Raw genomic sequence first — 27,306 nt, forward strand, 5'->3', positions numbered from 1 at the left:
CCGCCATTCCCATGGGGGAAATGTATAATTCGTGCCCATAATACAGGCAGTAAAAAGTGTTCTGTATAACGACCTATCTCGCCTCCCCCCCATCTAAACCCATTTTTTATTCCTTTGCAGAAATGAGCCGCTGCATTGAGCTCACACAGTATGCATGTTTTTGCACAGAATGATGTTTCTCCACCTTGATTTGCTGCCAGTAAGCATGCATAACGAGCTGTGTAAAAGTCACTTTGTAAAGCATGTACGAGACATACTTGGACATGAGAGAACAGAGATGGTTCACTTACATGGGGTGGGGAAGGGAACAAACTATTTTGAAAGTGGGTGGACAGTTGTCCAAAGCAACTATACATCAGCTAAGTGGTAAAGCAAATACTGTACAAAGAAGATGGGTGGGGGAGGGGGTCAGCCGCCCCTTCAATGTATGTTTCATTTGAGCTAATAATAGTACCTCATGCTACAAATATTGACAAGAGATTACTGATCTTAATTATCTTTATTCCCATACCAGTTTTAAGGTTAGGATGGGCTTAACAGGACATCCTACAAATTAGACAGAAGGATGTTAGCCCCCTTGCTATTACATAAATAACATGTTTTGCAATGGAGGAGGGCAGGGGAAACAAAACTCCTGGCACTCATTCTTTCTTGCTACAGAACTAAAAGATTTATCCACTTTTCTCCTTTTTCTCTTGGGTGGTGTGTTAAGCGGTCACCCTAAGGGAAAACAGGTCCCCCCCCTTTACAGGATATGGACTGATCGGAACCCGTCTGTGACATCAGCTCAGAATCCCAACCTCACTTGGCAGTTGAGGCCAACCCAGCCTTTGGGCTCAACAGTTGGCTCAACAGCCTTTGGGTGGCTTAGCTGCGACAGAATCGGAAAAACTGGGGGCTTATTTTATTTTAAAAATCACGACATATTAGACAGCGAGAAAGCGGGAGTGACAATCAGCAAAGTCTGAAGATTAATGTCTGGGAAAATGGTGAGGGGACCAACAGGAAATTGCTAAGGGAGTTTTGAGTCCTTCTTTTATTCTGTTGCAGTGGCAAAGGAAGGGGGGTGCGGGGGTTGGGGGCCGCCCCAGGTGTCATCACTGAGGGGGGTGGCAAAATGACAAAAATACGAGTTAAAAAATATAATAAAATTGGGCTCATGAAACTTTTTAGTTCAGTCAACAAACGCAGCTGGCACTGGGCACCACATGGCGGGGGCCAGCATTTACCATGGGGTAAGTGCGCCCGAGCCACGCGTCTCTCCTGGGAGTGTGGTGGCTTGGATGTCTGCAGGCTTGGTGCTGCCTGAAACGGCAGCATGGGGCTTGCGTCTGCCCACTGCCTCTCCCTCAGCCGCCCTACAGCTGAGGGGGAGGCGGCGGAGAGGCTCCATGCAGTGCCCCCTGCCCGCAGGACCCCCAAAATGCACTGGGCACCCGAGCGGCTAGTTATGCTGCTCTTCTGTTGTTTCAATTCTGGGTGCTTTGAGAGTTAATGTGCTGTGCTTGCTGCCCCACTCGTCCTGGTGGACCAGCCCCCCATGGCGCCAGGGCTTTAGGGCTTCCCTGGAAAGTGGTTCAAAGCGGGCAGGAGAGTTTGGCTTCTGGGTTCCTGCCTGTCTCATTTTGGGCTGCTGTCTATCTCCCCTCTCCCCACCACCACTGCCACCACCTCTGGGCTGGTTCCTCCATCCTGTCCATGCCAACAGTCATCCTCTGAGGACAGAGATCCCAGCAACAAAGTGGCTGGCAAGGAGGACAAGTCAAAGGAAGAGCCAGGTAGCCCCCTGAAGGAGGAAGGCAAAGGCAAGGAGGAGACCCCGAGACCCCAGTGTACAGATTTGCTCAGTCCTGAATGGGTAGGTGGCAGCGGCCTAAGGCGCGATTGGCAGAAGGGATATCAGCTGCAGAATGGAAGGCAGCTGGAGGCCTTTCAAAGGCGACCTCTCTCCCCCCCCCCCCACGGTTATATTAATTTATTAATACTACCACGATAATCACTTCTACCCGCCTCTTCAGTAAAAAGGCTCCCAGAGCAGCTTGCAGCTCAGTAAAATGCAATACACTTCCCCTGCCCTCAGCCTGTCAAACTGAAAGATGCAACACAAAAGGAAAGAGGAATGAGGAGGGAAGAGGTTATATAATGTGAGAAACATGAGGCTGGACTAGGCAGATCTTTCCTACGAGTTATTCAGGAAATAGAGATCCTCTGAGGACATCTTGGCCTGCTCTGTCCTTCATATTTCTTGTGTTGCTATTTTTGCTTTGTTTTTATCCCACAGCTTCAGGAAATGGAAGAGGAAGAGGGGTCCCTCCAGGAGTGGCCTGGAAGAGGCGCATAAATTTGAGGCGGTGGGCCCTTAAATAGGGTTGCCATATTTCAAAAAGTAAAAAAACGGACACCCAGGCCAATGGCCCACCTAGTCCAGAATCCTGTTCTCACTGTGGCCAGCGAGATGCCCAAAGGGGGAACCCCCAAGCAGGATCCCCGGTATCCATAGATTTAGGAATAAGGAATGAAATTTAAATGGGAACACAAGCCATCGCTCCACATTCAGCAGTGAGAACTTATAATATAAGTTATTACTTATAAGGTCAAAAAAATGGAGAATGATTTCACTTCTTGCTTCAGTTATGGTTTCCACACATCCACAAATAAATGCAAAGATGTGAATGTGAAGGGTTCCAGTTGCGGACGCAGGTTCAGTTTCCTTGGAATGAAGGTCAGCGGAGACCGTGGTTGTCTTCAGGATGCATGGTTTTATATGCACAAGTACAACCTGAGAAGAGGATCCACAACCCAACAGATATTGCTTCTCCATGAAGTCCTTTTTTTATTCTGTTGCAGTGGCAGAGAAAGGGGGGGTGTGGGGTACCCAGGGTGTCATCATTGAGGGGGTGGCAACATGGCAAAAAGCGGAGTTAAAAAAGACAATTAAATTGGGCTCACAAAACTTTTTAATTGCATCAACTAACGTAACGAAATGCGGCTGGCACTGGGCGCCACACTGCAGGGGCTGGCACTTATTGCAGGGCCTGCAGCGCGCCTGAACCACACTGCTCTCCTGGGAGTGACGTGGTGGTTTGGGTGCTTGCAAGCTCAATGCTGCCTGAAACGGCAGCGTGGGGCTTGTGTCTGCCCACCGCCTCTCCCTCAGCTACCCTAGAGCTGAGGGGAAGGCGGCGGAGAGGCTCCACGCAGCGCCCCCCCTTCCACAGGATGCGAGCCTTGCACCGGGCACCTGAGCAGCTAGCTATGCCGATGTTACATTGTTTCAGTTATGGGTGCCTTGAGTTTTAATGTTTGGTTGTGTTTTTTAATTGCTTGTCTTTTGCATTTTAATGTTCATGATACTGGTTTTTATATTTTGGAAAGAGCTGTTATATGGCACACAAATTACTTCTCCCTCTTCATCCACAGTTGCCGTGATCTTCGTCACAGAGCTCCCTTGTCTACACTCGACAGTTTTGGGGACTCCCTCAATGAGGTATGTAGCAGACAGAGCAGGAGGGAAGCCCTGGTGAGCAGCACAAAGGCAAACCTGGGGCTGGAGAGGAAGAGGAGGAGGAGGAGGAGGAGGAAGCTGGCCCGCCGCCCAGGCCACCTTCTGCACTGGTTGTGAGCAAGGGGACAGACATCTTTATCTCTCTGGGCATTAGTAGGTTCTAGGACAGTGGTTAAAAGCCAACTAAATCACAGGGGGTGTTTCTTTCCGCCAAAAGTAGCGAAAGGAATTGATTTTGATGATGTGATTTCAAAATCTGCAGAGACTAAAGTTAGGAAAGAAGGTTTTAAGTGCTTATGCTCACAATGTTAGGTAAATAAACCAGAAAATAACACTTGCAAGTACCTTATTTTGCCTTCTTTTAATAATTTCAATTGGGGGGACACAAATTTTCCGCACCGGGTACCACCTGACTTTGCTACACCACTGGCCACAGCACATGCAGCAACAAAGTATGGATTTTTGGAACCTGCTCAGAGCCACTATAGCTACATATAGAATACCACAGAGATTGTTAAAGAATCACATTTTAAATATTAGACTTGGAATCAAATAAGGTGGAATAGTTCACCATTTAGTATGTGTCTATAAGAATTAAAGACATGGACTTTCTGGTATTTATTCAATGTGACTAGATTCTGAGTTTTTCCTTCTTGCTATATAGAAGATGATTTATCCAGTGAAGCAACACAAACCTAAACATATCTTCCAAAAATAGTTTTAATTTAGTTTCAATGTCTATGTTTTGGTTTTGAACTATTAACATGATCAACATAATAAATTCTTGCTATTCATACTAAAAAGTCATTTCTGATCACAACAAACATTTTTGTCAAAAAAAATGTGAGACAGATCAATGTTACAAATAACTACATTATTTAAAATGCTTCAATTAAGTGTAAATTTAGGCATATTAACTTTCAGTCCTTTGATAGCTGTAGTAGTTTTCAAGCTTATATTTGAATGAAAAAAATTAAAGTTTGTATAGCACTGAAAATATATATATATATATATATATATATATATATATATATATATATATATATACTGTGGCCGTTAGATTTGGATACTAACTTATGACATAGTTCTTTAACAGTGCCACAGGCACTATAAATGTTAATTAAACTTACTACACTGACTGTAAATAACAGGTTGTATCCAGCACCACACATGTGCAAGTGGAATAGACTTCTGCTCACACTATGGGACTTCACTTTCCTCTCCCGCAGGCCCCTGTGTACCTCAAAATCTGCTCCAGGAATGATTGGGGTGGAGCATAGGGGGAAAGAAAGGTTGGTGAAATCCCGTTGTGTGATTAGTGTCTTTCTTGTGCAGTGCAGGATTCTGCCTGATTCTCACAAAAAGGCACACCAGTCAGTTATTGGAATTGCAGACTTTTTGTAAAAGAAATAAAGCTTTTTTTGTGGGGGCGGACACACAGGATCTTCCTCCCAAATTCAGGCTATGTAGTGTGGGAAATTCTGCATTTGTTGATTATAAGGATGCTTTCTTCATGAAATATTTGTACTAAGTAACTTTAGGAAATTAATCGTCTTTCAGGTCTTGGTACACATTTCATAATAGCAGCTCTCCAGAGTGCTGGTGCGAGCAATTGGCTTAGAGTAGTCACACTCAATATAAGGAGGTAGACCTAAAAATTGGGAAGCAAAATGTGTTATTTCTGTGAAGAAAAACAATCTTAGCAGAAACCCACTAGAGTATTCAAAGAGATCCTTCCACCAAGGCCAGTGTCTTCTATTCTGACAGTGGCTCTAGGCTAGGGTCTTAGGCAAAGGTCTTTCCCAGCCATGCTCCTGTGCATGCAAAGTACATTATATGACGTAATTATATTTGCACACTTGTGATAGTCTTAATCCATTTTTTTTCCAAAATCATGACATTTGCCATGTTGCAGCCTTTGAATAATTTTGCCACAATACTTTTCAAAGGCATCACTTAAATGGGTGGAAATTTTTCTTGTACTAAAATAATACTCAGAACTGGCAGGTCATAAAAGTTCCATCTGGAGAAGCCATGACATCTTTACCTACCCAAACGAACAGACAGATCAACATCAACAAAAGAGTTTGAGAGATCAAGTGAAGAAGTAAATATTACTGGAGTAATGAAGTGTAACAGGCCATCTGACAGTCTTCGCTCTATATTTTTTTAATCCCTTTTTTATCAAGTGGCTCTGAAACTGCTCCACTGGGTTGCCCATTATCTGCCAGCATTATTAATATAGTTTCATTTACCAGAGGTTGCTTACGGACCTCAGAATGAAAACTCTTAAGATCTCAGCAGTCCTCTTCATCTATCTGGGACCCATCCTTAGGCTTTTCACTCACAGAAACATTAGGCTGCTTCTGATGCTACAGCATGAAGGTAACTAAGACAATAGTAACCTACCACTATAGACAACGTAACCTACCACTCCACTTATGCAGCAGATACTTATTCAACCCCACAAGTAGATCACCACACAATGCTTAAAAGGATTGTCATTATTGCTCTATTACCAGGACTTGGAAGATAGCACAACCAAGCTCAATATGCAACAAGCAGCATTTTATGGCAAGCCACACCTCCTTATTCCTTTATTACCCATCCAACACGCCCTTTAATATTTGTCAATCTACAGCTAAAATGCTACTAGAAGTTGAGGCTGGTGGAGTCCAGCTTTTGGAATACATGTATTTGACATGGCCTAATGCAACTTTTGTGCAAATTTCCCATTAAAGACGAATGAACCCCCAAACCGCCTTGGGAGGTTGCAAGGTAAAACAAATGCAGGAGCTAGAATCTCTTCTCCCTTCTGAAGTTTTTGTTTCTACCCATGAGTGGGGAATGCAGGCCACTATTTTGCAAGGGGGGAAACAGCTGGGTGGGTTTGAAAAGGAAATAGAATGGAGGCAAAACGTTAACCAGCTCTTCCCCCTCCCTTTCTTCTACTAATGAAGCATTAAGACTCCAAAGCTGTTTCTGTTTAAAAAGGGGGAAAAGCTTAAAGAAACTACCGACAACTGCGTATATAGCACCCAGTCTCAACATCCCTTAAGTTGACCATTTTACCATATGGTTTTATTACATGCTTCAAAGTGTGAAATGGCTTTATGGCTGTGTGGAGATTTGAACTGTGGTCTCTCCTCACCCCTAAGTCTGGTGCCACACCACCAGCCTGGCTCTCCATGATATGGCTTTATGATGTCATAGCTTACCTCTCGAGAAATTATACCCGCTCTGCGCGCTCTGCTTCCCAAGACAAAGGAAAATTCACTGACTTGAGCCAAGCCTGCAGATACAATCCATTTGATGTACTGACTGCTCTTTGGAAGAATCATAGAAAGGACAAGCACTGCCAGGAAAAACTGAGAGAGAATGTTTTTAACAATGCAGTGGAAAAAACAGGAAAGTTTATGCTGCTTAAAATAAAATAAAATAAGATTAAGAAGTTATTTAATTAACCACAGTTAACTAGTTTATACTGATTAGCAGAACAGAACAGGTCAGATTGTAATCTAGGTGATCTTTAAACAGCATACTAGATTAAATTTAAAGTGTTTAGGGTTGTATCTCAGCTTTGTAACAATGAGAAAGCTGCTCACACAATAAGGCTGTCCTTTTTTCCACTGCAGACACACTGTGCCTTCCAGAGCCTCTGCTGAGGGGCAAGGCGTCCCACAGGTGAGACCAGGAATGTGGTGCAGGGGAATTAGTGAAAACGGGGGAGATTTCAAACAAATTTTCCCATTCCATTGCAACTCCTGCACCACATTCCAGCTTCCAGCAGAAGCTTTTTGCAATGCTGGTGGCTGCAGTAGTGAAGACTTCATAAGAAAGTTGTTGCTTAAGTGGAACAACTCCTGAAAGAACTGGACACAATTCTTTCTGAGTGATTTCAATAACATGGGCTTTAACTTATAATGCCTGCTTAAATTTTATAGTTCTGGAAAAGTTTCAGTCTGGTAAAAAAAAACCCTCTACAAATGCATATGAAGTAAGAGAAAAGCTTACTGGCTTGTGAGTTGCATTTCTTTCAGCAGTTTGTACACTTCTGATGGGATTAAATATAGCTTCTCTTCGTATATTTTAAGCCAATCTAGTGCTTTATACTAACATTAGAGTTCAAAACTATATTAAGCATAATATATTAGGGAGGCTTGCCTGGCACCGATGCAGATATCTTTTCAGTACTACAGAATATATTTCTCTGTTCCCAGACATTTAGTTGCTAGTTTTCCTGCTGTCATTGCTGACATTTTATCTGAGTAATCTTCTGTAGTTGGGCAATTGTTCTGATAACGGAATCTGATAACTTTTTAAATATTATATTGTTTAATATAGAATTTCAGCTTATATATCTCACATTGGTATCTTACTGTTGTTGTTTCTTTGACTAATACAGATACAGTGGTACCTCGTGTTACGTACCGCCCCCCCCTTATGAAATGCTTCGGATTACGAATTCTGCTAACCCAGAAGTAGATGCCCCTTGTTGCGAATTTTGCCCCAGAATGTGAGCGGAAGTCGGGAGGTATCATTAGCGAAAGCGTGCCTCATGTTATGAGCGGTTTCCGGTTACGAACGGACCTCTGGAACGGATTAAGTACGTAACACGGGGTGCCACTGTAGTAATGATTAATAAATTACTACTGCATTATCACAATCTGCATTCAGCAGCCTGAACCAGAGCCAAGGCTGCAGTCCTAATCTCACAAAACTGGGAGCATGCCCCACTGAATTCAGTAGGACTTTTGAGTAGACATGGATAGGAGTAAAATAGAAACCTGTGGTTAGGTTCTTGTGGAAAAAAATCATCAGTTGTGTCCTTCATCTAGCATTCTTAAGCCACAGAATACCAGTTTCAGGGAATGGGGTTGCAGTCACCATAGTAACATAATACAAAATATCAATCTTATTCAATTTTATTCTAAAGTACTGAATATATATATACCTTCATTATTACCACTGAAAATGTAAGGAACAGCAAGACTGTGAGTTCATATATTACAAATGTAGGGAAAACATGAAGACCTGCAAGAGAAAAAGAAGCATCTTACAGCTATTGTGAGCTTTTTCTAAACATTGCAATATTTATAAAAGAGCACAGTGATGAAATATTGACAGGAATCTTTCTTAAAGCTTGTTGTTGAGTTAAGCATGCTATATTAAAGAATAGTATTTTAGATGTTTTCATTTTACCCATGATATTAGAGAGGTTGCATAATTCAGGTGGAAGTACCATCCACCAGATGCAGTATTTCAGCCTACAGAGTTTGCTGTAGATGCTGTCTCTAAAGCATAGTAGTGATGCTTACTAGCTGGTTGTTCGTGATTTAGGTATATAAAAAAAAAATCCTTTAGTGATGTTACTAGGTGACTATCTTCACTGAGCTATCAACTGTGACCCAAGGTCTCACTTTTGGTCAGTTACTGCCAGCACAGACCTCATGAGCGCATATGTGAAATTAAGATATTTTTGCCCCTACATGCATCACTTCACACTTGTTTATATTGAATTGCATTTGCCATTTTACCACCCATTCGCTCATTAAAGAGATCCCTTTGAAGCATTTCACAATCCCATTGAACCGACCCCAAACAGTGTTGAATCATCAGCAAACTTGGCCTTCTCACTGCTCACCTCTAACTCTACATTGCTTGTGAACATGGCCCAATACAGATCCTTGGGAAGATTCCACTTCCCACATTCCTCGATCAGGACAACTATCCATATATTCGTACTCTGCGTCCTGTTATTTAACCAGTTCCTGAGCCACAAGAGGACCTTGCCTTTTAGTCTATGATTGCTAAGCTTACTCAGGAGTCTTTCATGGAGGTACAGTACCTTGTCAAAAGCATTTTAAAAGTTCAGATGCACTCTGGCAACTGGATCATATATGTCTATATACTTGTTGACACTCAAAGTAATAGGTTAATACGATGCATAGTACTTGCATAAGCCGTGCTGGTTTTGCTTCAGCAACAACTTGTTCTTTTATATACTTGGCCATTTTATATTTAAGAATACTTTCCACAAGTTTTCCTGGGACATGCATAAACCTAACCAGCCCAAATTTCCAAGATTCCCCTGAATCCCTTTTTAAAAATTGATGGTACATTGGCCACTTTCCAGTCCTCAGGTATAGAAGCTGATTTGAGGGATGTTACATAGGTTCCAATTTCTTGATCCACCTTGCTCCTAGATACCATGTCACCTTCGCTCCTGTAACTTCTGGACTTCTTTCCAGTCCCTGAGCTGTGTGATGTTTCAGTTCAGTTACAAACTGACAACTCCCCTTTCCCTCAGAGAATGTGAACTGCAAACACTCTGGGACATAAAAAGCTACTTTGGTTCACATAAGGAACTTTTATCAATCCAGCTCTTCAATTCCATTTCTTTTTATACAGTTCTGCATTCTATATCACAAACTGCTTGAAAGTCACTTTAATTTCATAGGTAGTTTGTCATGTACCATGGTGGTTACAGATCAAGAATAAGCCTAATGACTTTGGAAGATCCATAGTTCTTCGGAGTCTAGTCCAATAGTTTTGTCTACCTGACTAGTTAAAATACTCAAACATTCTGTGCCTTCACACCATCACCAGTTGATGCCAATAGGCTTCACAAGCACAATGCAATTGAAATTTATCCTAGTTATTACAAATGTACATTCCTTTCCCTTTGGCTGTTATGCTGGTAAGAATAATAATAATATATTTTTGTAATAAGTTACCTATAGATGCAAAGAATATGATGGCAAGAAAGTCACGTATTGGTTCAATACAGGACATAATTTCTTCAGTAACCATATGACCCTGAGAAGATATAAGTGCTCCTGCTAGAAAACATCCCAATTCCATTGAAACATCCAATAGCTCTGTGATCTGTAAGTGAGTGGAAAAGATTTTTATTACTATTTTGTGTCTATTAATTAACTTTTCATTAACCACCTTGCTTAAAAATTAAATATTACATGCAAATCTTTTATAACACTATCCTTGTTTAATGAAAGCACTATAATTTAAATAATTAATGTTAGAGGAAATAAGCAATTTTAAGACTTCTAAAATTGTAATCTTTTTGTTAGTTATAAAATGGTCTCTACCATCTTTGATTACCTGTTAGCCCAGTTCCTAAACACAATTTCACTGTAGTAAATCCACTTGAAATCCAAACTAGTCACACTAGCGTCTCTCATTAAATACAAACAAAGGAAACTTACGATATTAATGTATTTAGGATGGCAATGCAATGACAAGTGGCCGTGCACACTTGATTTTAAGAAATGTATATGAATTTTTCAAACTTACTTTTTATGCCATATCTGACACTAGTGCACTCAGAAATAATGCCTCAACACCAAGATATTTGCTTTTAGAAGCTTGTTTTATATTACAGAGAGGTTGCTGTGTAAATCTGTAGCAGCAAGGACAAAGAGTATTCCTGCATCTAAAAGGCTAGTTTATTGTGGCATGCGCTTTCCTGAGCAACAGTGCACTTTCTCAGATGCATGATGTAACTGTCTAAATGGACAATATGTTATGAATACAGAGAGAGCAATAGTTTTCTAAGAAAGAGAGGCCAAAGGCAATGCAAAATGATTAGATACACCTTCTGATCTAATGCATGTCAAATAACTGAAGAGTAAAAATGAACATAAGATCCGGTCAAAGTATTTGCTAAAATTCTGCATCTTTCTATGCCTCTTCATCACTCATTTCTTCAATCTACCTGGTTGCATGGAAGGACTAGTCTACATGGAATCAGTTAACATTTGGCTCTTCTCTTCTACCCTGCAGTTACCTTCCAACTCCACTTGCCTGTCTTCTTATAGCCAATCCAGGAAGGAGAGGTAGCACTGCTTATCAGCTTCCTCCTCCTTAGTCTTAGCTGTAAAACCCAACAGAAAAGAAGTTGGCTCTGCCTGTCATTGGCTCTAGCGCCACCTGCTGTTGACCTCCCTGTCATCTGTCCTACTGGCCCAAATGGGTACCAGCCAACACTGGGAGGGCGGCAGGAGATTTAATGACTCTCCTTCTCATCAAGTTGACATAACTTCCCAAAGACAACCCAGATAACAGACTTTGACTCAGACATGGCAGGCCATGATGTCTGCAATAATGGCAGCTATATGGGTGGAACTTTAGCTATACAATGAAGGAACTTTAAGCTAGGACTATGTACGCATAAGCATTTTAAGCTATGCACAAGCATTTTTATGAGCAGCCAGCTTTCTGACTGGTCCAATATTTATTTAAAACTGGTTATTAAATTGGTTAATTAAATTTGTTGACATAATTTTTTAATGTAATTTACATATTCACCTATGAAGCCAGCTTCCATGAATGAAATCTACATTTTCTCCTGGAATTATTTTCAAAATTAATATATCACCATATCATGTGCAAGTTAAAAATGAAGAAATATTTGGAAAAATTACCGTTAACATAAGGAACATAAAAGCAGATATTCCCAGAACTAGAATTTCCTTATTTCCTTTGCTTTCCGTATGCAACTTGCGGTAGTATGGTCCTATTAGATAAGTCTTTAAAACAAGACATATAAGCAAGGCAGCAGCCAAAGAAAAGAGAATTTGTCCAATCAGCATCAATATTCTCAGTATTTCCTTGATGGTGCTAGGGAAAAAGAAGAAAAAGTCACGTTCAGTGTCATTCTAAAAGCCCTCTTAAAATGTTTTTTCTTATTAAACAGGAAAATGTGTGCATAAATCTATCTGTCATTTACAGTTTCCTAACCTGCAGTTCCTGCAAATGTTAGACTACAACTCCCATCATTCCTAATCACTGGCCACACTGAAGGGGTCTGATGGAAGTTGGAGTCCAACAGCATCTGGAGAACCACAGGTTAGCCACACCTGGTCTTAAAAAAACCAAAAGCTGACTTGGGGAATATTTAAGCTAGAATAAAAGTTGAGCCTTATCTAATAAATATTTTTGAAAGTGGTGTGTCTGTTTGCCCTGCCCTCTAAGCATTTGAATGCCTCTTGAGATATCATGCGGAAGTTCTTGAGGAGGAGGAGGAGGAGGAGGAGGAGGAGCCAGTTTTTTGTCTATGTTTAGCATTTAGCATTTTGAATCAAGATGATGAACCAAAATGTTCCACACTGCACCAGTGCCAAAGGACAGGAAAATATCACTGCCCACTTTGGCATAATGGTTCCAGAGAATGAGGAGTGTGCTTTGGCCTGCATTTGGATACTGTCACGTGCCATTTAGAATCCAGATGTCAGACTGAACTGTATAAATTCCACCAGTTTGGACGTCACTGAAGTTACTGTTGCCCAATTCAGCACGACAGTTCCCATGTTGAATTTGGTCTATATTTGGATACCACCGGACACCATTTTGATCCAGCTGGTATACTGAACCATTCAAAACTGCTACTAAAAATGAGCTAAAAAATGAGCTACTAAAAATATTTATAACCTAATTAAATTGACATCTGAGTCACAATATAAAGAGTATTAGGATGTATTTAACATTTAAGCCCTATGCATGTACAATTGATAGCATGCACCAATTTCTTGGCCAGTGCCCTCTTCAGGAACTTACATATCAAACTCAGTGAAATTCAAAGAGCAGTTTGAAGGTAGAAGAGCCAGACTAATGAAAAGAAAGTTGACATAGAAACTCCAATGTATTTACGGTTCCAACTCATTTGCACCTCTGAACTGCAGGATGGAAAGCCAGTAATTATGTACCATATGTCAACAGTAAATTAGTTATTAGATGTATGATAAAACACTTCATTGCATTCACACTTTAAGAGACATGCAGCATGAAGGAAAATAAGCATACCATGTACACAGTCTTGAAATCTTTGGAGAAAAGGAAGGCTAAAAATGTAATGAATAAAAGCAAACAAATGAACTTTGTTACCTGGAATGTGTGCCAACACCCGCTTGAATAAGAGTTGGCATAACAGCTATAAACAAGCCAAGCTGTACATCCTGCATAACCAACATAGCAAGCAGAACACTGCTGTAATCAATATCTCCTGGGAGATTAAAAAAAAGAGGCAGATGTTAAATATGTTCAAGAACTGCAATACAGTATTAATAGCATCCGTTTCCTTGATAATGATTTGCCATTTATCATGAATTTGTTATATAATATCTATTTGGACCGAACTCATACATGTGAAAGTATTGCAGAAAGAAAAATAAAATGAGTGTCTAAGAAAATGTGTGCAAGAAGGCATGACTTTCAGAATATCTATTATTGAATGGCAAATCAATGGGAAGGTCATTTTGAGCCCCAAAATACAAGCCAGTACAATACAAATACAATTCAAGTTCCAACATAATTTTGTTGCCATGCAATTTATGCTGCTGCATATCTGCTGGATCCAAGATTCAAGGGCAGAAATGTAAGTGATGACTGCTTCTGTGTTTGACTCCATTACAAAACAAGCAGCACAATTAGGGTCTGATGAGGAAAGCTTTCTTTCTGCAGAGTACAGAACCTATTGGGCCAACGTATTTGACAGAGCATCTGGGATTCCGCCAAGCATAACCTTCCTGCAACATAGTGGCAAGACCTATGCACAATACAGTCATACCTCGGGTTACAGCCGCTTCAGGTTGTGTTTTTACGGATTGTGGACTGCCGAAACCCGGAAGTACCAGAACGGGTTACTTCCAGGTTTTGGCAGTCACGCATGCTCAAAAGCACCAAATCGCAACCCGTGCATGCGCAGACGCAGGTTGCAAACATGCATCCTGCACGGATCACGTTTGCAACCCAAGCGTCCAATGTACAGCCTCTCCTGTCTCTTACCTACTTCAGATTCCTCCCTCTTCTGTAGCACGTGAAAGAAGCTGGTCTATGTTTTGAAACACACCAAAACAAGAAATAAACTGACATGTGGAAGGGTAGAAGCTTGTTTCAGCTTGGGCAAACCTTCTGTTTTTAGAAGTCAGTCCATGATAAATATGATGGGAAATATGAAGAAACTGAAATTTATTGATAGAATAAAGACTAAATTTCATGTGGGGTTCAGTAAGTTTTGTTCCTCCTCCCCTCTTTTTCTCAGCTCTTTTTATGTCTGCTTAACACTGTGGAGGACTGGAGAAAACGTAATAGTTTTCAGAATAGTCATTCTGTTTCACAATAATTTTGATGGTTTTTCTTCTTATTTTTGCCTGCTCCACATAAGCTTGCAAAATCATAGAGATAAACTTCCTTACAGCTGAGCAGCTTGTAACTCCATTTGGAACAAAGACTTTAAAAAACAAATGAGTAATTATTGTCTGAATAAAATCTTCTTTTAAAATACCAGTCATATTTCTGTGGTAAGCCAAGCTATGCATAATGTATTTTATGTTCCTAAAGTATCAAATTGACTTTCAATATGTAAAGAGTACTTTTTAAATGTATTGCATTTCCCCCCCTGAAAATGTCCATTCCTCACCCCCCCCTCAAAAAGGTATGGGTTTCTTTGCAGCTTCAAAATTCCTGGAAATTTTACAAATCCAGTAGTTCCCCAGCAACTTACATTCAGAGGCATGCTGTCTTGCCTCTGAACCTGGATACAGGGGTGGACTTTGGTAATATGGCATCCTGAGCGAGGACAAAATTTGGCTCCCTAAATATTTATTTGGTGCCCCCCCCCGGCCTTCCATTTTGCTCTCAAGTGCACTAGATCATAGTTGCAGAAACTCAATCACCTGCCGGACCAGGGCCTAACTTTGAGTAGATACCAGCACAAATATTGGTTTTATATTTTATTATTATTATTATTATTATTATTATTATTATTATTATTATTATTATTTTGTAGCATATCTCCATGACTAGTAGGCATTTATAGTCTTATCCCCCATGAATTTGTCTAATTTCCTCTAAAAGCCATCTAAGTTGGTGACCATCCACACTCTTGCGGCAATGAATTCAATAGTTTAACTATGTGCTGTGTAAATAATTGTTTCCTATTGGGTGTCCTGAATCTCCTACAATTCAGTTTGTGGTATTATGGGAGAGGAAGAAAAACTCCTCTAGGTCTCATCTGCAACAGCTGTACGCAACTCATGATTCAGTTCCATAATTAGCCCATTCATCATACCAGGCAGATGACAAAATACCACTGAAAATATAAAGCTACACGTGTAGATGTATTAGCAGGAGTCTATGAAGATGTCTTATTCTCAAGCTTTTATGTTTTCAATGGATTATATCTAAAGCCTGCATCTATGCTTTTCTAGAAGTCTATTACAATACATGTCTCTTGAGGCTTGCATTTCATAGAAACCAACTTATCTCGCACAGAAAGCATTATGGAGTGCTGTGATTAGACATGCTGCAGGATAAGTTCTGTTAACTCAGATATCGGCTGAGAACCTAGGGATAGAATCTTCAGAAATTATTAACTGCATGGAAGGCACTGGATCTCAAACCTAGCCTTCCAGACACTTTGGACTACAACTCCCACAATTCCAGACCATTGGTCATTCTTACCAAGGTTGATGGAAGTTGTAGTTGAAAACATTAGGAGGGTACCAGGTTGGAGAATATGATGAAAAGTGAAGGGCAATTGGAAAATTCGGCAAAAATAAATGGACCCTATAACTTAATGGGTAAAGAACTCAGGTCAGGACCATCACTATGCAAAACTGATAGTTAAGAGCACCCTTCTACAACAATCAAAAGTTCATCAGTACCTTTTAAGGTTAGTTATTTTTGCCCATGTGTCTGGGCTAAGATTAAATGGAAGAATTCAGTAGGTTAAGGATCCACCTACCTTCTTTATCTCCCCGAGCACTCCCTGCAAGGAATCTGGATACCAATGGTGTGCTTGATAATGATAAACAAGTAGCAATGAAAACGCTCTGTGTTGCTCTAATTTGTAGCAAGTGTCCCCACAGTAAGCCAAATGCAATCATCAGGAATGTCATGTAACAGGGTCCTTGCAATGATATCTTCCACACCTTTGAGAACAATGGTCACTTAGATTAGCATAATACTATTTCAACACTGCAACTGTATTTATCCTTTAAATTTTATGCTAAAATTTAATGCAATACAACTTCAGAATATATAGATCCTGAGAGTTCTTTAGACAACCAAAACTGTTCTTAAATGTCATTGTTTCTGGATCTATTTAACAATATGAATTCCAAATAGATAAGAGTTCCCCCTCCCCGGCAAATTGATTATATTATGCTATAGATTATGAACTGGGAAACTCACACCTGCTTAATGCAACCCTTGTCCTCGATGTTTAACTGAAAAAAGTGCTAGGATATATATTATTACAAGCAGAAAACAAACAATCCTACACTACTGAGTAAATTGTTAACTTGTGTTCAAACAGTAAATAAGCTGTCAGTAAGGCAATAACTCTTTAGCATGCAAGAGTTCCCATATAAAATTTATTTATAGTAGCTTGATGGACTCTTTCAGCTCACAGCTCCCAAAGTGGAGTCCAGAGGCAAAGCAAGATGTGGAATGACAACCCAACAAAGTGTTAAAGGGGCTGTGATGAAAACAGCTATGCTCTAGCAAAGAAGCTTGGAAAGAATTAAAAGCTGAGCGCAAGCTGGAAGGTCAGTGGAAAGAGAATGTATAAAGGAGTAATTGAGAAGAAAGAAAAACGGTACAAACAGGTTTGCCACCTCGGTGAGAACCCAGGCAGAAGAGCAATATTAAATTGCCAAGTTAACACCACCCACTCTGCCTATCCCACTTTCAGACTTTCAAGACTCTTGCACTGCCCTGGAGGTACTTTCCAATTCAAAGCTGTTTTTGTAGCATTCACCTTACTGCTCTTCTGACTTGCCCAGTTATGATGCAGTCGCAATAGTCTCTCTTTTCTCAGTTTCTAGCTCTGTTTTTTGTCCCTAGGCGACTGCAGCCTTTGCACCTGGGGGCCAATCATGCCCTAAATATGAGTCCTACCCATTTCAGACTAAGGCTCTATCTAGTACAGTGTTCTCCCCAACATGCTAGCTTTCCACGTGCAAGGATTTAATTTTGTACAGAAGAGCATCTGAGCCCACACGTGCCATCTGAAGTGGTATAACCCAGACACAAATCTGCCACCTCAGTGAAAACTAGATCTCTGTGTCTACGTATTCTAGGAGAACATGTGTTTATTTTCAAAAAGATAACCCTCCGCAAACTGTAGAAGTCTTTTAAAAACAGGTGTTATGAGAACCAAAAAAATTATTTAAAAAAATGTCTAGTCAAGCAACATTTTTTTTAAAATCATGCAAATTTGAACAATCCAAAATGCTATTTTTCTCTTGGTTTATTTGCAATGCTGATACACATACATTTTATGGAGCAATACCTTTCTTAATCTTTCCGGGGAAAACTCCAAGCCAACGAGGAACAGTGTGTAGAACACACCAAATTCTCCCAATGTCTCTACTTGCACAATTGACTGAAAAACACAAGTTTGTTCAGTTGCCACAGGTAAGTCTTTTTAATTGTCTCAAAATATAGTCAGCTTCTGCAAAAGTAGTAACTAGAAGTTCAGTCATGCTATACATACAGTATCTGCTTACATCTTACTTCCACAATAAGGAAAGCATACATAAACCCCTTAATTCCCTTACCTCTCCAGAGCAGATTTTGGGGCTGTACAGGACTGGGGGGGGGAGTAGTAGCCCTGGTGCATAAATTAATATCAGCTTATGTAGCACTGGACCTCTCCAAAATCTTACCTTAATGCTGTTTAATCCTGATGGTCCTAAGAGTACTCCACAAATAATGTATCCAAACATAGTTGGTAATCCTATTGTTGTACATAACCATCCACAAGGCAAAGATAGCATTCCTATGGTGACAATATCCTAATAAATAAAACAAAAATAAAATAAAAATGTTCCACACACATATGTCAACATGCAAAGCAAGGGAACATACTACTGATCCAGGAAGGAAGAGGTTTCATGGATCGTCACTGGGCCTTTTCAGGGAACACTGCATTCCTGAAACACTACCTGGAGTTGAGTGGGACGAAGAGCAAGCCTTGGGCTCACATGCTCTCCCTCTGCTCTTTCTCCAAGAGAGTGAAACCTCTCGGGAGAGATTTAAAAAACTATCACTCATTACGCATATGAAACATGAAATGGAGATAAAGCAGGTGTTAATATCAGTTGGAAAATGCTTACTCCAACATTTTTTAAAAGCAACAACAAAATACTGTATTTTTGTCATTAGTCCTTATAAGTGTTGATTTTCATTTGTTCTGGCTAACTCCTAATACTAATATTCAAGGCTTTCCCCCCTACCAGAACAGTGTTCTGTCACCTCTCAGCTGGGCCCCAGAAGTTGGGGGAGAGACTTGGCCAGCAAAGCCTCACTGCACCCCCATCTCATGAGGACATCCTCCCCAGAGCCTGAATATGAGGGCTCTGGAGAGGGTCTCCTTGTGAGCTGGAGGCACAGCAGGGCTTTGCTGAGGCTCTTCAGCCTCCTGGCTAACAGCTGATGTGTGGGAAAGCCATGCCTCAGCTGAGCAAACCCCGAGCTGCTCTGGCTCACACTAGTCAGAGAGACATATGGGTGGGGGGTTGCTCATTAAGCTGGTCAGCTGAGGCACAGAAGCCTCTCCACACTTCAGCTGAGCCGGAGAGGTGCATGGGTAGGGGGGCCATTAAGCTGGTCAGCTGCGGTGTGGAAAGCTCCCCTTGCCTCAGGTGAGCAGCCTAAGCAAGCCTCTGGCTGGCAAGGAGAGGATCACTGAGGTGGGTTCTGCTGAGGGATGTGCATTCCGACACCTTTCTCTCTAGGAAAAAACCCACAACTAATATTGCCCTTTGTTGGTACTGGTTTCACAACAATTCCATTTCATTTGTGAGCTGGATGAGCAGCCCAGGGTGCATTTATGGGCCATATCACATTCTTAAAAGGTAAGGTAAAGGTACCCCTGCCCGTACGGGCCAGTCTTGCAGACTCTAGGGTTGTGCGCCCATCTCACTTAAGAGGCCGGGGGCCAGCGCTGTCCGGAGACACTTCCGGGTCACGTGGCCAGCGTGACAAAGCTGCATCTGGCGAGCCAGCGCAGCACACGGAAACGCCGTTTACCTTCCCGCCAGTAAGCGGTCCCTATTTATCTACTTGCACCCGGGGGTGCTTTCGAACTGCTAGGTTGGCAGGCGCTGGGACCGAGCAACGGGAGCACACCCCGCCGCGGGGATTCGAACCGCCGACCTTTCGATCAGCAAGCCCTAGGCGCTGAGGCTTTTACCCACAGCGCCACCCGAGTCCCTATCACATTCTTATTTGGGTTTAATTTTTTTTCCATAGCTGTGAATGGAATCAGATCACAAATTCTAAATTCATTTTTTATACCAGCTGTCACTAAAAACTGACCCAGTACAGCTCTATAAGAACAGCTACTGTAGTTATGGCACACAGAGATCAGATCGGAATCTCTTGCATATGCAGGAGCTCCTATATGAGCAAGGACCTCCCTGCTGCCTTTAGTGTCAAGGGGAGGCATAGGCAACCTCAGCCCTCCAGATGTTTTGGGGCTACAACTCCTATGATCCCTAGCTAACAGGACCAGTGGTCAGGGATGATGGGAATTGTAGTCCCAAAACATCTGGAGGGCTGAGGTTGCCTATGCCTGGTCAAGGGCAACTCAAAAATAAACTCAGCTTCTGCAAAAATTAGGGTGATGGGATGGGAAAGAGCTTTGACTTGGAGCCATAGATCCAACCTAGAATTTTTTCTGCATTAAAAGCAGATGGAGGGATCATAGTAGTATTTTATACTACTTTTAGTACCAGAACTCAGACATCTCATATATATCTACATATATATATCTATATATATATATATATATAAAACGGGACTGTAAAAAGGTTGACATCTTTAATAATGGAGCCTACCTAGAAGTCTCTTTCAGTTAAGGCAGAGTGATATCTACATGAAATAGCTACATTGTATATGGCAATTATCATCCTGTTGAGGGTATTGCTGGTGGCAAACACAAGTTTGTGGTTGAATAATGTCTATAACAACCATCCAAGGCAAAGTCTAAGAAGATGCTTCACAGTATTTCAGATAAAAGAATGATCTTGAGATAATCATATAAGCTAGTGCAGTCCAATGTAGCACCTAAAGTCACAATTTTGAATTCTCAGAAATAGAGGAAATTAATATTCATTATTTTCTGCCATTTTTGCCAGGTTTCAATAGCAGCATTTTTAATTTTGGAAAACCCAGTAGTATTTTAAAATATGACAGCAATAAAAAGTTCCTGACACCTGGATATAACACGATTACAAACTGGTATTGGCAAATAACTTTGATATGTTCATAATTGTTGTTTATATTTCTGTCTTTGAAATGTAAGTATACAGACAATACTCACTTTTAATTTAAGTTTTATTAATATGCTCAGCCCTATTTTTATACATTACCTTTATAAAATGATGATCCGCACGTGGAATGGTAGAGTCTCTGGGCTTAGTAAGTATGTACTGATTGTTTTGGGAATCAATAAGCATGCTTAGACCCAAATCATCTTCTACTACCCGTTTTGAAATATTTCTTTTAGTATCTGCTTCATCTTCTTCTACTCTTAAAACAGCTTCAAAATTCACTCCCCTCACCTATCAAGGAAGCAAAGGTTTTTCATTATTGTCATCTGTTTATTATGCCATTTTTTGTTTGTTTTTAGAGTTTAAAAGGAAATAATAATAATGAGCAAGCAATCCTATGGTATCAGAGGGTATCCTCAGAGGTCACAGAACAGTGTGGACCTCCCTCTCTGTGGGCAGAGATCTGGCCCTGGAAGCCTTCTGATTGTGGCTGAAAAAACATCCATAGGTATCTCTCCAATGTGGTTTTTATGGGGAGAGATGGTCCTTGAAGTATTGCAGTCCTGAGCTGTTTAAGGCTTTATAGGTCAAACCCAACACTTTGAATTGGGCCCAGAAGCCAGGATCAGTTTAATATGCTAAAACCATTTTGCCCCAGTGAGCAACCTAGCTGCTGAATTCTGCACCAGCTGAAGCTTCCAGTCTTCAGAGGCAGCCCTGCATATAATGCATTGCAGTAATCCAGTCTATTTTTACAACACCAGGATTTCAATTTTTATAAATTGTTTGTATTGCCTTAATAACCTCCAAGTCAGAGATATCAATCTTGTGTATCTGAAGAAGTGTGCATGCACACGAAAGCTCATACCAAGAACTAACTTAGTTGGTCTTTAAGGTGCTACTGGAAGGGAAAAATTTTTTTGTTTTGCCTATGGCAGACCAACACGGCTACCTATCTGTAACTATATCAATCTTGTGTATCTGTTACATTGCCATTTTTTATTCTAAAAGTTTATACAGTGGTACCTCGCAAGACAAATGCTTCGCAAGACGGAAAACTCGCAAGACGAAAGGGTTTTTGGTTTTTTGAGTTGCTTCGCAAGACGATTTTCCCTATGGGCTTGCTTCGCAAGACGGAAACGTCTTGCAAGTTTGTTTCCTTTTTCTTAAGACCGTTAATACAGTTGCGACTTGACTTCGAGGAGCAACTCATAGCACGCGGTGTGGTAGCCTTTTTTGAGGTTTTTGAAGACATTGGTGATTTTTGAAGCTTTTCCAAAACTTTTCCGACACCGTGCTTCGCAAGACGAAAAAATCGCAAGACGAAAAAACTCGTGGAACGAATTAATTTCGTCTTGCGAGGCACCACTGTAGTTTTGCTACTTTTAATTTCTAGTTATGTGGGTTACATACAAGCTACTATGTATTTCTCGCCTCTCACCACTGAAGAAAACTTGCAGTTGCTGTCTTGGAATCCTCCCCATTGCATTGGATTTCAAATTAGAATTTATATTGCAACAAGAAGAAATGAAAGTCTTCTTATTTATTCTGCCAATATGCCACTTAACTGGAGAACATAACATAAAAATACTTAATAAGAATACTTTTGATAAATTGTTATATAAGATAGTAAGTAGCAGAACATAATAGCTATAAAAATCCCTCTCTAGATAAACTTACTGACTTGTTGTCATCAAAGGCATGCTCTCCTATTTCCTCTTCAAGCCTATCAGCTGCTTTTCTTACATCTTCAAGAATCTCATCAAGAATGGATAAACTTTTATTTTGATGCTGCATGTTTTTCAGGGCTTCAGCCTGGTGTTTCTCTGCTGCTAGAAGTTCAACATATTCCGTTTCTTCCTGTTAGAATTCATTAAAAAAATTCTAAGATATTTTTTCAAAGCTGAAATTCACAAGATGAACATTTCATTTTGTCAAAGTTCTTACAAAACTTTTAAAAAGCTGCAGAACAAATACTTCATACGAAGAGCTTCCTGAGGTCCTTAAATTGCCTTTCAGCTCTAGATCCTCAATGAAGCTGGAGTGAAATCCTTAAAAAGGCCATTTTATAATAAGGACAGTCAACATATGCAGAGTGTTTACTCCTTTCAGTAGCCATTATTTATTAACTGTTATCTATTTATATCCCACTTTTCACTTAGGAAGTACAAGATGACATACATGTTTTAAGGGTGAAATATAGCAATTTACTCAACATCACCAGTGATTTTATGGGGAACTATGGGAGTACAACGTAACATCTCTTTAGGTATAAAAATGCAAGCCAATATTTCTCTTCTCATTTCATTATGTGGTTATTGTCATTCTGCAGCCACCCCTTCTGATGACCACACTGCTGGAAAAGGAGTTACAATGACAATGACCAAGGAGCAGTCTCACTGATTGTATATCCTCTGCTGTCATAACAACTTTTATGGGCATGCATGCACTTCTTCTTTCCTTACTCAAGAAAGGCATCTCCTTGCCCAGCAACAGTGGAAGTAACAGATTTTTAATTCTGGATGATTTAATGTAGGGGCTTTGGCCACCTTGTCAAGAGCTAATGAAATTTGCTCCTATCAAAGGCTTATGAGCATAACAAATGATAGGACCGAGAAAATATTGAGAAAATATTGCATTTGAAAGCAGAAGAGTTTGAGAAAATATTGCATTTGAAAGCAGAAGAGTAGTTCTTACTACTGAATATCATAACTCACTATCAGTTACTGGGCATTTTTGGTTGTGGAGTATGCAGCAGCCTTTCCAGTCATGAGTTCCTGTCCTGTCTGGGCATTATACATAGATGTGCCATTTGCATAGCATCTATGGCCCAAATATGACCACTGATAATATGGGAAATTCTACACACATTGGCTTTTTTTGCAACTTTGGCCCTAAAGGCAATACCCAATGTTGATCATACTCGGAATAGAGCCACTGGAATAAACAGACTTAATAGGTCTACTCAGAGTATAACACCAGATATTGCCTTAAGCAAACCATTATCTCAGAATTAATGTGATGGGTGTGATTCCCCCTTCTCCACCAAGCACAGCCAGCAAGTTTGTTGAAACCTGTCTATAGGCAGTAGCTACCTTGACATCGCCTGCCAACCTAGCAGTTCGAAAGCACCCCCGGGTGCAAGTAGATAAATAGGGACTGCTTACCAGCGGGAAGGTAAACGGCGTTCCGTGTGCTGCGCTGGCTCGCCAGATGCAGCTTGTCACGCTGGCCACGTGACCCGGAAGTGTCTCCGGACAGCGCTGGCCCCCGGCCTCTTGAGTGAGATGGGCGCACAACCCCAGAGTCTGTCAAGACTGGCCCGTACGGGCAGGGGTACCTTTACCTTTTACCTTGACATCCTTTAGTTTTATAACATTAAATTTTCAACTGCAAAGAGAACTAACCTTTATTGCTGCTTCCCTCAAAGCTTCCAATCTCTGCCGACTACTTTCCTTCATGTTCACAACATCTTTATAATCACCTTGTAAAGCTCTTTGGAGTCCGTAGATTGCTTGAAATACAGAGTTTTCACTTTCATTCAGCTCCTTTTGAAAAATTTCAAATGTGTGGACTTGAAAAGTTCTTTCTGCAAGTGACAGTCCCGAGTCCTTTTCTACTGCTCTTATTGCACTTTTTAGTTTGTTGAGAACCACATTCTTTTGACGCAGGAGTCCAGATAGCTTTCTGCAGTTTTCTACAAGCCATTGTTTCCTCTGTGTAGCAGCAACTCCTCTACCACGATGCAGTTTTATTGCATGTTTCACTATATCCTCATGTTCCACAGGTGTTATTAGTTGACAGCAAAACAATGAAGCCAACACCCATAAGGAAATAAATCCAGTTACCTTCATGGTCCAATTATTACCAATCGTAGGAAAGCAGTCAGAAATTATCCCAAACTTTCCATAATATGCTTTTTGCATCTCAAATATATATGCAGTGTGATCAATTAATAAAAATTAGCTGTCATTCTTAGTATACTACTGAACCACTGAAACAAATATGAATTCAAATTCCAGAAACCAGGAGATGAAAATACCTTAAGCACTGCACATTCTTCTTTCTTCAAGGTTACATTGCTTTTTATGAAAAACATCTTTCTTGGTCTGCTTTTTGTCCAAAACATAGCACTAGCTAACATCTATCAAGATGGAAAGAGGTTCTACTGAAAAATATTTTAATATATTTTCCTTGAATTATATCAAATACTCTTCAGTTAATTTTCACTAATGGAATGGTTGCTTGATCTTCTTATATAGACAATAAATGATGATCCCAACTCTGCATTAAAAAAAAAAAGTAAAATGGCTATTTACTTTTTTTTTATTACAATCAAGCAATATTTAAATGTTGTTAAATGAATAAAATAAAGTATAATTGATTACAATATTTTAATTTCCTATTAACTAACCTAGCTGTGTACAAAACTATATATATATATATATGAAGAAATGGCACCATATAATCCCAGGACCCTTCCTGCTTCTCTTCTCTCATCTTTCTCTACCACCACAATGTCCTTCCTTAGAGCCATATACACATTAAAGCTTCTAATTCTTACAAGTTACCATGTCTTCCACACACACCATCAGTTACTTTCCGTCCCTTTGACTTCTCCCACCTCCATTGCTTTTGTTATTGTGCTCCTCCTTTTGCCTGCAACACCACTCTACTTGTCAAGCAACTTCCTTCTTGCAGTCAACAATAGTGAACATTTCCCTGACCTCTTCCTTTCCAAATCTCTCTGGTCTACATAGATCATAAACCCATTAAAGTCAAGGGCTGTGGCATGGCTTTATTCTGTACAATAACCAGGAATATGTGATGCGGCAAATCTTGTTATGGAGTGGTCTGGAGACCTGAGTTTTGGAACTCTGGGGCAGCTCCTTGATCTCCTGCTCTTTGCTCTTCCCAAAAAAACTGTTGTTGCTTTCCTTTGATGATAGGATGGTTGATCATAGTGTTGGTGAGATCCCAATGTACCCACTGTCTTGATTTCCCAGAGGCATCTATACATATAAAATAAGGACATGTATATTTTTGCTCAAGTGCCCGGCCAAGTGTGTTAACAGCAGTGGATAGCCATTAAGACTTCAGATCCATCAATCCTGTCAAGGATAGCTCCAGGTTTTCAGGTACTCCCAAGCAAGCCTTCTTCCTCAGTAAGATCACATTCCTTACTTCCATAATACTTAATTCACTAAATACTGGGAAAAGAGGAAGAAGGGTAGATTAAAGATTGTGCTGGAGCTATGGCTCAATTCAGCATCCCCTTCAAACATCTATGGACCCCCAAGGAGTAGTCTGATGACCTTGATTGCTGCTGGCACCAACTACTTACATATATATGAGACAACATAGCAGACCATTTACATCTGCCCTGACCAAGGTGCATAAAGGTGTATATCCTTTCCGTCCACTTCCCAAGCTCCCAACGCCGCTTGCTTTAAAGGGCAGGACAGGGCACGTCCAGCAGAAGGGAGAGAAGCAAGACACACCATTATTCCCTAGGTGCTAAAGATGTAACAAATGGTGGAGATCTGGTGAGGAGGAGGGAGGGAGAGGAAGAAGCCACCACCACCACACCACCCCTCTTTTTGGGGGGAAGGTGGAAGGATCCAACCCGCTAACAACCACCCTCTGGTCCCATACTCAAAATAACAAACGCAACTCCAGCACTGCCTCCTTTATGACGCCACCTTAGGAACCAACTCCTGGGGCTGAGGTCACTTCAGGGCCCCCGTCCAATAAAACATTGGAGTGGTCCAGACATGGGTGTAACCATTATTTATTTGGGGGGGGGGCAGGCATTATGTTAGGGGAGGCAGAACCAAGTTATCTGTGACGCAACTGGTCAGTTATTTTTATTTTATTTATTTACTTAATTGTGGGGGAGGGGTCCAGCCCCATGGGTCTAAAGGGCCCCCGGCTCTGAAGTTGATGGACACTGCCACTCAGATCGTGGGCATGCACCATGTCATGAGATCACACGCGAGGGTGGGCCGCCGAAGGCGATTCAGGATCCGGTTTCGGAGGCTCTTCCTTCTTTCATTTCAAACCTGGATCCCTCAGTCCCGTCAGGGCCGACAGGAAAGTGAGGGAAAGAAGCGGGGGGGGGGGCGAACGACATAGCTCTTCCTCTCTCTCTACCCCACCTCGCATCGCCTCACCTGCACGGGAAGGTCCCACCGGAGCCGAGCCACCGCCGGAGAAGCCGAGCCACGTCCCCATCCTCCTCACCTCCACGCCGCCTCCCTTCCTCGTTCTCTCAGGTGACCAATCGTATCCCTCGGAGGAGCCGCCCAGCCAAGCTCGCGCCCCGCCCTCAGCCAACCAGAACGAAGGGCTCCGCCCCCTCTCCATAACGAACCCCCTGCCATTACCTCACCCGTCAAAAACAACTACTCGGCTTCTCTCAGCGTGAAGGAGCACAGCGGAGCAACTCGCCGGCGCTTTCGTTTCTTTTTTTAACGCCTTGTGGGAAATGTAGTCCTCCTA

At 41.1% G+C, this 27,306-nt stretch overlaps 1 protein-coding gene and 1 long non-coding RNA gene across 7 annotated transcripts; one reads left to right on the forward strand and one right to left on the reverse strand.

The window, feature by feature from the left end:
- Positions 1-851: 851 nt before the first annotated feature.
- On the forward strand, positions 852-21,618 carry LOC128411857 (uncharacterized). Of its 3 annotated transcripts, none has more exons than XR_008329934.1 (4): positions 852-989; positions 3,421-3,487; positions 16,931-17,073; positions 21,165-21,618. It is a non-coding gene; the product is annotated as an uncharacterized LOC128411857 (long non-coding RNA). The 3 variants fall into 3 exon arrangements; XR_008329936.1 differs by lacking the exon at positions 21,165-21,618 and adding an exon at positions 20,671-20,866; XR_008329933.1 differs by lacking the exon at positions 21,165-21,618 and having other exon boundaries at positions 16,931-17,824.
- TMCO3 (transmembrane and coiled-coil domains 3) lies at positions 4,884-27,304 on the reverse strand. Of its 4 annotated transcripts, XM_053384352.1 has the most exons (13): positions 27,197-27,303; positions 24,213-25,089; positions 22,486-22,665; positions 20,905-21,096; positions 18,196-18,324; positions 17,820-17,912; positions 16,269-16,455; positions 13,409-13,526; positions 11,950-12,145; positions 10,243-10,393; positions 8,460-8,539; positions 6,724-6,873; positions 4,884-5,156 (listed from the first exon to the last, which is right to left on the reverse strand). In XM_053384352.1, exons 2-13 carry the CDS (start codon positions 24,729-24,731, stop codon positions 5,043-5,045), a joined length of 2,109 nt encoding a protein of 702 aa, XP_053240327.1. In that variant the 5' UTR covers positions 24,732-25,089; positions 27,197-27,303; the 3' UTR covers positions 4,884-5,042. The 4 variants fall into 4 exon arrangements, with proteins under 4 accessions (XP_053240327.1, XP_053240326.1, XP_053240325.1 ...); XM_053384351.1 differs by lacking the exon at positions 4,884-5,156 and having other exon boundaries at positions 5,920-6,873; positions 27,197-27,304; XM_053384350.1 differs by lacking the exons at positions 4,884-5,156; positions 27,197-27,303 and adding an exon at positions 27,049-27,080 and having other exon boundaries at positions 5,928-6,873.
- Between the last annotated feature and the right edge of the window lie 2 nt (positions 27,305-27,306).

This window comes from Podarcis raffonei, chromosome 4 (genome assembly GCF_027172205.1).
Source record: "Podarcis raffonei isolate rPodRaf1 chromosome 4, rPodRaf1.pri, whole genome shotgun sequence".
NCBI lineage: Eukaryota > Metazoa > Chordata > Lepidosauria > Squamata > Lacertidae > Podarcis > Podarcis raffonei.